This window comes from Dryobates pubescens, chromosome 20 (assembly GCF_014839835.1).
Source record: "Dryobates pubescens isolate bDryPub1 chromosome 20, bDryPub1.pri, whole genome shotgun sequence".
NCBI lineage: Eukaryota > Metazoa > Chordata > Aves > Piciformes > Picidae > Dryobates > Dryobates pubescens.
Window position 1 is genome coordinate 11,512,493 of NC_071631.1, and position 11,466 is coordinate 11,523,958.

Here is an 11,466-nt window from a genome sequence, read left to right on the forward strand (position 1 = left end):
CTGGAAAATACACAAATATATTCCTGCTTCATGGAATGGAGTGAATTATTGGAACCAAGTGGCCAGCTGGAGAAAGTGAGTAAAGCAGAAACTACAGAGCAAACAGCTAAAAGGAAAAAGAGAATTTTTACCAAAAAAAAAAGAAAGAGAGAGAAGAGAAGCATATGCTGGCTTGCAGAAATTAGAGAGTATTTTAAACTGTCACTTCTCTAGTTCCTCCATCTTAACTGGTGGTGAATGGGAAAGAGACCTTCCTTTGCAGAGAGCAGTGCATCGCTTCAGAGCAACTGTGGTTTGATTGCAGGTTCTCAATTAAAGGCATTTTGTTCTTTCAGAAGTGTTTAAAGTAGGACTGCAAGGGGCAGTGATGCTGGTATTTATTGCAGGGAAATAAGAAAAAACAAGAAATGGGAATGCATGGAGGAGCCAGTTGGATGACAGAAGGGAAGTGCAGAGAGACCTTGATTCCTGTGTGGGCTCTCAGTGACACAGGCTTAGCTATTGTAGAGGATGAGGTGTCTGGATGAAGCTAAAAAGGACTGAAAAAAGCCAGCTTGATGCTGATCTTTGACATCATTTACATTCTAAAGTGTTATTTGTTTGCAGTTTAATCAACACCAAATGCCATCCATCAGAAGTCCATCTGGTAAGCTCAGCCATGGCTGTCCCCAGCACTACCCATCCTCACCTGTGCCACATCCAAAGCAGAGCAGACTCCTACCGATGATGCTTTGTAAACCCAACAGCCTGTTTTCCACTTGAGATGCAGATTAGATTTTTGTTCTTGAAAGAAGGGGAAATGGTGGTAGTAAAAGTAGCTTTTGATTATTATCTACAAAGATTTGCTTGTTCACACAGTCAGTGTGAGAATACTGAGCCTAATCCTGCTGCTGGGCTGCGTCAGCTCTCTCTGGCACTGGCAAGCACTCAGCACCTCCACATTCAGACAGTGAAACTTTGGTTTGCTGAACCCCCCCAAGATGGAAAGGATTATAGGGAAGGTAGGACATGCTGGAATGCACAACTGAAGTACATAAATACATTCCAGTGGTGGTGTCAGGGATGCTTATAGCATTATTTCAGATTTAATTCTCTTGATAGCATAATTAGCAATCGACAGAGCCAGAAATGAATGCCATGTGTGCTCAGCTTTGGCCCAGCAGCATGGGTTCATGGCTGGACTAGTTTGGATTTTGTTCTTCCAAGTCTGGGGCTATGAGCCACATCCTAAGTCCTCTTCACCTCATAGAGGAGAGGACCCACGTGGTGCAGGAATGACCTCTCCAGCAATGAAAGGATGGCATTGACAAGAGCTGGAGGAAATAGCACTTGGGGACAAAGATGGCATCTGCCATGAGTCATTTACAAGGAGGGGAAAAGAAGTCAGGGCTCCTTCAAATCCCAGATGGAACAATAGCAGAGCCCTGGAGAGGGGGAGGTTGAGAGAAGAGCGTGAATTTTCTAGCCACAACATTCCTGGTTGTTCTGTGGTGTTGACAGTGAAAGCTTTTATTCCTCTCCAGCTCGCCTAATCCCAGGAATGCTGGACTTGCCATGTGCAGCCCACTGGTGTTTTTCTTTAAAAAGCCTTGCCTGCCTTTCCTTCCTCTGCAGCCATGAATTCTATAGGCTCAGCTTGCTTAACTACAAACAGAAAATTTTCCAGGTGGGAGATCTTGGTTAAGAAGAGAAAGATATCGAAATACAAGCCACTGAAGTACTAAGACCTCTTGGATGCAGGTTGGCACAAGAAAAGGACTTGGAGGAAAGAGTTCAGCGTGCAGCGAGCAGCTTGGCGTAACTGGAGGTCCCTGTGGGTTAGTAAAACAAGAAGGCAAAAATGTTTTGGACACTTGGATGGTTTACTAGCTAAAGACAGAAAAAAACAAAGAGGACATGCCATCAATTTATGTTTTATTGGAACTGTCAGAACAGAGGAGGCTTTCCAGCAGTATTTTTTCTCTGTGGAGAGCAACATGGTGTACACTTGACAAAATAACTTGCTCAGCTGATCTTGCTGGGTTACCGTTTTCAGCTGAGCCAAAGGCAGGCGATTTATGGCCTTCATTACTTTTCTTAAGAACTTGAGAACATTTGTATCACATTGCATTCTAGTTCTCTAAATTTGGAAGAACCATATTTCAGTGTGAGCTGCACAGTAAGAACAGGCATTCCCACCGCCTGAAATAAGAGAGGACCTAGATTACAAAGCAGCAGATACACAGATTTGACTCTGTTGTGAGAAAACAGAGGTTCAGATCTTGTTCTTCATTGAACAAGTAAATTCTTCATTTGATTCATCATTAGGAAAAATGGTTTCAGAAGGTTCCAAGCTCAAATTAACTATTCTCGTCCAACCAGAGAGATCTGAAATGTTCCTTGCGAATGTAAGATCTACTTCTCCTGGGTGTGCTTGAGGTTTTCTTTCAAAAAAAAGAGTGACTCCATTGCACCTGGGTGTCCATGAGACTTGTTCCTGATTGGTCCTGTGTTCTTATCTGCTTCTAACCCAGCCCCACAAACCTCCCTCTGCAGCTTTTAGAGATGAGTAGCTGCAAAACTGAATTGTGCCACCTGAAGAGTCCTTGAAGTAGTAAAACTGAAACTCCTCTTACACTACTGAAAAGTGTTGGGCCAGGCCTGACCAAGTGGAAAGCTCAAGTTTGGAGATTTCTCTTTGGAGAATCAAAGCCAACTTTTATCTCTTTTGAGAATATTCAGTGCCCAACTCCTGCAAGATCTCCTTGTAGTCTGTGAGATGAGAACTTCCCTGCTTTTTGCACCACTTTGTGTAATCCTGTGAGTATTTTTCTCTTCTTTTTTTTTCCTGCTGTCTCCCCTGACTAAGCACACATGAGCTACGTGTGGCAGCTTCAGCTTTCTGTTCTTTCTACTGACACCAAAGATGATTGATGGCAAAACTTTAAACCTCATATGTTAGCCACCAACCTGAATAAACAAAGGCCAGTGTGGCAGCTTAATATTAAAAGCTATAAAATCTTCCTGGGGGTTCATGGATTAAATCAACTCACCAAAATTAATTTTCTTTTTAAAAAAAAAAAAGGAAGAAAAAAAAAGCTTTCTCAGGACTGAAGAAAAATGAACGCAACAGCAAATGAAATAGAGCTATCCTCATCTAGCAGACCAAAGCCCTCCTGAGGGCTGAAGAATGGGCAATTTTAAACATCTCTCAAGAGTGCAAGAGGAGACACAGTATTTGTGGATCCTAGGGAGGCAGCTTGAGGCTATAAAAGAACAAAAAAGCCTTTAAGGCAAACACACACAAAAAATTGAAGTCTCCACAGACACAGCTTTCATTGGTCAAAAGTAAGTGTTAAAAAAAGAAAACCCTTCCCTCATTAAAATTAGTGTACATTAGCCCACTCTCTGCTGTGTTTCAGTTATTGGAAGTGATTTAGATTTTTGCCAGGCACTATTTTAATCCTGTGGGTCAATAAACCTTGATAGCAACATCAGCCAAAAATATCAGCATGGTGTTCATCAGAATATGGCAGGAAACAGCAGGGATCTTATTTTCATCTTATTGTGATGCAATTAGTGAGCACCCTCAAAAGTGATCTATTTGGCCTTAGCAAACAAGCAAATTGCAGTTGGTGCCCAAAGAACAGTTTTCAGTGGAAAAAAAAAGTGCATGTCCTCTCTCAGAAATAGGGTAAGAAATCACCTCCAACCAATACTAGGAATACCTGGACTACTAGGGCTTGTTTCTCATTTTCCTTCTCCATTTTCAGCCAGCCAATGCTATATTTCCTCCTGACATTCCAAGAAACACCTTTGTCAAAAGCAGAGGTCCCCTTGCAGCTTTGCAGACTTCATAGCATCATTAGCAGTGTTTTGAAAGCGTCTATTTAGAGGACACTTGCAGATGAAACAATTAAAACCATTGACCTGTTGGAAAGAACACTTGCACAATGAGAACATTGTTATTTCACCCACAAAGCTGTATGAAATTTTTTGTTGCATCTACTTAGAATTAATTTTTTCTTTACTTCCCTCTAGGATAAATGGTAATAAAGGGCTCTTGCTGCATGCCTGGCCCCTGAGGAAGGTGCTGTGAATAAATTCTTGACAGTGAGGGTGGTGAGACACTGGAACAGGTTGCCCAGGAAGGTTGTGGATGCCACCTCCCTGGAGGTGTTCAAGGCCAGGTTGGATGAAGCTTTGAGCAGCCTAGGCTGGTGAGAGGTGTCCCTGTCCATGGAAGGGGGATTGGAACTAGATGATCTTTAAGGTCCTTTCCAACATAGATCATTCTGTGATTCTGTGAACTGATTCTTAGCCTTCTCTTCTCCAGGCTGAAAAGCCCCAGGTCTCTCAGCCTGTCCCCACAGAGGAGGTGCTCCAGCTCTCTGAACATTTTCATGGCCCTCCTCTGGACCTGCTCCAGCAGTTCCATGTCCTTATCAATACAAAAAGAGTAACCCAATCTGATGAAACTTTAGGAAAGTTCTGGCTATGACTCATTCCAACCTGCAGAAGAAATCTCCAAATCTCTATGCAAATCAGCAGAGGCTTTCCTTGGGAACTCCAAGGGATGCCACTATGCAAATCTAAAGCAAAACCCACGGTGAGGCAGGAAACCTTGTTTGAACTCTGTGTGTGCATAAACCAGTGATCAAAATTTATAGGTTTGAAAGTTACTCTGATAAATTTATGCTACTATTTCTATAAAGGCTTACAAAGTTAAGCATAGGTGCTTTGCCAGGATAAATATTTTCTGAGCCAACAGCTCATTCAGGTGGGGACCTTGACAGAGCAGAAACATATATTTCAGTTAATTCAACACGTTGCATTTGCTCTGGTGAGACAGGAGCAGAAACAGGCAGGCAGAACAGCAAAATGTTTTTCCTCCCTGAATTTGGATAATAAAGATTTAATGAGTAAGAGGATCTGGATGATGACTTTGTCAGTATGTTGGGGTGACCCAACCAGCAGAGACCCTCCATCCCAGGGGCCCAAGTTGCCCTCAAGTTGTTCATTTGTGTGTACAAGGGCTTGTAGTGACAGGACAACAGGGAATGGATTGAAGCTTGAGGAGAGTAGATTTAGATTGGAGATTAGGAAGAAATTCTTTACAGTGAGGGTGATGAGAAACTGGAACAGGTTGTCCAGGGAGTTTGTGGATGCCCCCTCCCTGGAGGTGTTCAAGGCCAGGTTGGATGAGGCCTTGAGCAACCTGAGCTAGTGGGAGGTGTCCCTGCCCATGGCGGGGGTGGGTTGGAACTAGATGATCTTTAAGGTCCCTTCCAACCCAAACCATGCTATGATTATGTGAACTGATTGTTGTGTTCTGCATAACGCATCTCTTGGCAGGACCTACTTGTTCCATAGGGTGGCAACTGGCACATCTGGCAGTGACCTTTGTGTTGGGTTCTCAGGTGGATAAACTTGTGTGCAGCTTGTCAGCTGGAGGCTGTAACTCGTGGCTTCTTCAGACCCATGAGTGAGGTTTTGATTTGTGGTTGCAGTGATGGATTTAAACAACCTGGTAACAAAAATAAAGTTATGACAGGATGGTGTTGGTGTGTAAATCACTGGCAAAAAAAATCAGTTTGGAAGTTGAAAGATATTTTCTAAATTAATCTGATATTGAATCGCTTTTATCCTTTATTTACATATTCAGCTGCTAATCCAGAAAAACACCTAAGTACTTGCTTAATTTAAATTAAGCAGTTAATCCTATTGGAAGTTAAGTACAGATGTGAGGCCCTGGTTCAGCCAAGTCATGAAGCATTTGCAGTCCTGTGGGACTCAAGGGACAGAGCTGAATCAAACCCTCTCTGCTTTCCCTGGGTCAAGATCCAGCAAACACAACCACACTGAAGAGACATGAAGCACAACCCTGCCAGCAGATCTGCCTTTGTGTAACACTGCTATGTAACTCTGCTGTTCACTTAGCATCTGGTGAATTAGCTTATGGACTAAAATGTCCTTTAGGTGTAATCAGTTTGGCCAGACATTTGATCTTCTAACACGTCTAGCTCAAACCTACTTGTTGAAAGTTCCAGAGCCTCTATGAAGTTGAGGAAGACACAAAGTGCTATGAAAAATAGTTGCATGAAGAACAATTTTCTTTTGAAGTCCTTAAAAGCACCTCAGAGTTGAGAAATACAAAAACAAGTCTTGAGAAGCAGTAATTCACCTTGTCTAAGGGATTGCCTGATCTAGTTGGAGGTGTCCCTGCTGCCTTCAGGGGGGTTGAACAGGGTGACCTTTGAGGGTCCCTTCCAACCCAATGCAATCTGGGAATCTGTGAGTAAGGAGCAAATATCACTTGACTGACCTGGTTCAGATCCCACCAAAGACAAAAAGACAACTTCTGACTATCAGTTTGCAAAGTGCATATCTATGTAAATGCTCTCTTGAGACAGATTTAGGAACTTCTGTTGCTTCTTCAGACCATGTCCCAGTGAATGCCTTACTGTTTACTTTTCATTATGGTTCTCCTCCTTTCCATATATTATTTATTCTTATGTTTTCTTTTTCCTTTCTCCCTCCTTTCTACCTCTTTTGCTTTTTGCAGGTCTTTGCTGGTCTTTCTTCTCTTTCCTTCCCTTTCCCTTGATATCTTCTGTGTTTCCTTGCACTGCAGTCTGGGCAGAAGGAGCAAAACCAAGTTGCTCTCCAGCTTCCAAGAACCTCTATGTAAATCTGATTTTGTTCTGTTCCAGATAACCCTTATACGACATGAATATGAAACCACCCTCAAAGGGTTGATGCCAGCATCTTTGAGACAGGAACTTGAAGACACCATTGTATCTTTAAAATCTCAGGTAAGTTCTTAGCTTGCTGAGGATAAAAACTATCCCTTCTAGATAAAAAAAAACAATATGAGTGTCTAAAATGTGGCTGAAAACACTGAATAAGTCTCAAAATGAAATTATGTTAGCACTCACATGCTTCTCACTCAGTCATCCTTCATAAGGCTTTTGTCCTCCACTTTCCTCACCTTGAGAGCCACCACATTGTCTGTTTTGATCCCAAGTTTTGCTTCAGTTGTTAGCTAAAAGTAGAATTTCTGCTGTATTCAGTATCAGGGTGTTCCCTCAACCTTTCAAACACAGCACACAGTTACCTCCCATCTTCCTTACCTCTTTCCTCCTGAAAGAATCATTTAAAGGTTGCATGTAACAGGTGCAGAAAAGGCTTGGAAATCATTTTGGTTTCTTTCCAGCCTATGTAATAAATCAAATAGATTTTTAAGACATAAAAGTGGTCCAAATGATCATTGTGTTATTTCTGTTTTCTCTTATATAAAGAGGCTCCAACAGCCTCCTGTGGTGCTTTGTCTTTAATATTGCAAGACACTAGCTCATGTAGACTATTGCAGAATCAGTACTACATGTGTGAAATAGATAATTAAATTGGCTAAGAGAGGTACCAAAATGTCCTGGAAAATTGAAAACTACAAATGAATTGGGTGTGGCTCCAGCAGAAGTTAGTTGGTGCTTTCCTGTTCAGTATTATCAGGAGCTGGGAGAAAACAAAATGTTTTCATTTGCCATTTTTCATCATTGTCTGAACTCAGAGGAAGAAGGACAAACAGCAAGAGGAGGGGTGGTGGAGTAGGTGGTGGAAGTGATGTGGAATGATGGAAATCCAGTGAAAACATTGCCAGTGTTCTCACATGGCCCAGTGCAGGACTGTGCATGTCAATGTGTTGGAAAGGACTGGGATCTGTTTTGGGCTGAAGGGAAGAAAGTAGAGAAGGATGGGGCAGTGCTGGTGACTCAGAGCTGCCCATGAGCTCTGGGAAGAGAAGATCCCTGAGGACACAGTGCACAGGTTTAGACGTGAATGCCAACACATGCCTTACAACAGTTTTCAGGACCATTTTTCAAGCAATTCTGTATCTCCATTTCTCTTTCTTATGCAGCCTCTGTGAAGAAGGTTGATCATTTAATGAGTTTGGGGGTATTTTGTCCCCCCCTTTTTTTTTTTCCTCTTTACAATGCATTAGCTTTTTGTTTTGCTATGCATGAGACACTTCTCCTGGCAAAGTAGAAAATGTTCATAGGGGAAACTTTCCTATTCCTGCGTGACACAGTGACACAACTTCCACACTGTGGTTGTGAACACTCTGTTTACACATCAAGGGGATACCTCATAGAAGTGATGCTCTTTATCCTTTAAATAGTTGTGGGAAATAAAAGAGTTCCTGGGGAAATCTATTAGAATCACAGAATTGTCAGGGTTGGAAGGAACGTCAAGGATCATCTAGTTCCAGCCCCCGTGCCATGGGCAGGGACACCTCACACTAGATCAGGTTGCTCACGGCCACATCCAGCCTGGCCTTAAAACCCTCCAGGGATGAGGCTTCCACCACCTCCCTGGACATCCTGTTCCAGTGTCTCACCACCCTCATGGTGAAGAACTTCTTCCTGACATCCAGTCTGAATCCACCAACTTCTAGTTTTGCTCTGTTCACCCTAGTCCTATCACTACCCAACACCCTAAAAAGTCCCTCCCAAGCTTTCTTGTAGGCCCCCTTCAGATGCTGGATGGCTACCGTAAGGTGTCCTCGGAGCCTTCTCTTCTCCAGACAGAGCAGCCCTAACTCTCTCAGTCTGTCTCCATAGGGGAGGTGCTCTAGCCCTCCTCTTGTCCTTGTGGCCCTTCTCTGGACATGTTCTATTTTTTAGCTGATAGTGAAAAGCTGTTTTTCAATAGCTGACTCTCAGTTGACTAGTGGTTGACTATTAACACTGTCTGGTAGGAAGGGTTTCTTTGGAGGTACAAGAATACTACACCTTGCAGTGAGGTAAAACCAGTCGAATCTGATTTCCTCCTGCAAGGCTTCTGTAAGCAGCAGCAGCAGCATTTCAAAGGAGGAGAAGTAACTAAAGAGATGAAAAGCTGGGTGCTCTCCCACAACGACATTGCTGCCGGCTGCCTTTCCAGCAGCACACTGCCGTGGCAGCCCCGGCAGTGAGCTGGGCTCTTTCTGAAGCACAGGTGTCCTGGGCTTTGAAAATTGTTGAAATTCCTCTTTGCAAACATCAGACAAGAAGGGCAGTGGAATCTCTGCACCTGTCGGGATTATTTATTGTTGGAGAAGGCTGAAGAGGATAGGCTGGGTAAAAGCACTGAGCAGTGATAAAAATAAACAAACAAAAAAAAGAGAGAGGAGAAAAATCCTTGAGGCTTGGGCAAAGTTTCTAAGAATGTTGCTAAATGTGAAGTACACTGCCCAATTGTCTGCTCTTGGTGCCTTCTCCAAAGGTGGTCACAGTGTCTTAATAGACATTCATTTTCATAGACTTGAAGAGGTAACTTCACAGAATCATAGAATGCATTGAGTTGGAAGGGATCTCTGGAAGTCCTCTAGTCAATTCCCCCTGCAGTAATCAGGGATATCCCCAACGAGATCAGTTTGCTCAGAGCTCCATCAAGCCTGACCTTCAATGTCTGCAGGGACAAGGTGTTCCAATGTTCCACCACCCTCCTGGTAAAGAGCCTCCTCCTAGTGTCACCAGAGCAAAAGCACAGAGTACAGCAATCGTAAGGGCAACAATCATGAGAGCAGAACTGGAGCTCCCAGACCCTTACACAAGCCACACAGTACCAGCAGCTGAGTTTCAAAACTGGTTTGACTCTGTTCCTAAGGGACTAAAAAGCATGCATCTGGAGCAGGGCCAGGGAAGCCAGGCTGACACCTTTCTATCAAGTATTAATTCTAGTACACAGTTAAAGTGTTACTGAACTTGATTTAGGCAGGACAGACCAGAAAAACACCTTTTAGGAAATGAGCACAGGTTTAGTAAATCAAGTTTTTGTACATCATTTTCATGTGAGATGTATGTTACAGGTAAATATTCTGGAGAAAAGACTCTCTCTTCAGGAAGAGCTGAATACCCACCAAGCCAGAAGGTAGGTTCATTGTCTTTGATCCATTTTTGCACCATTTCACACCTGTGGCTCCCACTTACTGAAGTTTTACAGCTTAATTAAAGCACTCAGATCTGGTCAGAGTTTGCAGAGCTCCTGATTTCCAGTAAACAAGCCTCTGAGAATTTTTTTTTTTCCCCCAGTGCTTAGTCAGGAACTATTAGAGCAAGATTAGAGCACTTGCAGGTGCATTACAAGTCTGGGCTTTGCCTGGCTGCTGGTGATGAGACAGTGGCTCAGTGCACAGCTGCAGCTCTGTGGTGATGCCACCTCCTTTTAAGATAGAAAACAATGATGCAATGCCCAGGATTACAGATCCCATCTTCAAAGGACCGGATCTTCATCAGCCTCAGCTTTTTTTTTTTCAGAGGTTTACACCCTCCAATATAAATTATGGCAAGTGCTGCAGCAATAAAAAGCCTCTCTGTGCCTTTAGAGTGATTCACATGGAGAGGTGAGTAAAAAGAGACTTCCAAGGAAAAACCACTCCATCTTTTTTTTGTTTCATTGTTTGTTGGGTTTTTTTTTTTTATATTTAGGGACTTTGATGGGACTTGCTTATCTCACAGGAGGCTTTCTGCAAATAAGGATGTGTGCTTGAGAAAGTAGTGTAAAAATGTGGAAGGGTTTAAACATTTTGTAAATGCTTTTAGCAGTATGAAAATCGTAGGCCTGAGCTATTTGTTAAGGAGAATTAACTAAAGCTAATGAGCAACCTGATGTAGTTGGAGGTGTCCCTGCTCACTGCAGAGGGGTTGGACAAAATGACCTTCCAGGGGCCCTTCCAACCCAGAGCATTCTGTGAACTAAAAACTGCAAATGTGATGGATTCTTGCTCCAGTGTAGGGAACTTTGTGAGGTAACTGTAAAATCGTGATGGTAGTCGTTAGACATTCCAGTGGCAGCAGCATCATTGCCAAGGGATGCATTTTGTCTCCAGTTTATTCTGAATTAGTGTCTTCACAGGTAGGAAAAGAGCTATTGAAAAAGATGAATAATCATGAATTAGATCAAGGCAGGCCACAAATTACCGAAGTGCTCCGGTGGAAGGAGCCTTGGCCATGTCCTGATGGGGAGGAAGGGCGGGGACAGAGCCAATGTGGTGCTTAGCAGCTCTTTTCCTGGCTGGGCTGCTGCAGAGGTGACTTGGAGAAGCTCTTCTGCTTTCTTTATGACCAGATCTGTTCTCAAAGACATCGCTCATGCTAAATTCTATGCTAGCACTGACCAAGACTACACTCACACCAAATTCTGTGTTAGCACTGATCTGCCCTCATTCATTCCACTTCTGCTTTTTTGATGCTTTAACTCACACACATAGCTGTGGCTGCAGGTGGGACGGAGCTCCTCTGCAGGCTCCTGAGCACCCAGCACAGCACCAGTCACAGCCCAGCCACAGCCCTGGCTTCAGCCTGTTGTGATTTTACACTAAAAGGGAAAAAAAAAACAAAGTAACTAATGAGAATCTCTTCATTTCAGGTAGCTGCTGGAGCTGCTGGATTTCTTTGCTTGCCAAATGGACTGCTTCGAATAGGTTTGAAGATTTGGCTCTTGTAA

General features: G+C 43.2%; 1 protein-coding gene across 1 annotated transcript in view; it reads left to right on the top strand.

The window, feature by feature from the left end:
* Positions 1-9,895, top strand: part of CEP112 (centrosomal protein 112) — a 162,430-nt gene extending 152,535 nt beyond the window's left edge. The window contains exons 24-25 of the mRNA XM_009902668.2: positions 6,693-6,794; positions 9,830-9,895. Of these exons, the coding sequence (XP_009900970.2) occupies positions 6,693-6,794; positions 9,830-9,895 (168 nt within the window). The remainder of the gene's footprint in view (positions 1-6,692; positions 6,795-9,829) is intronic.
* Positions 9,896-11,466: the final 1,571 nt, after the last annotated feature.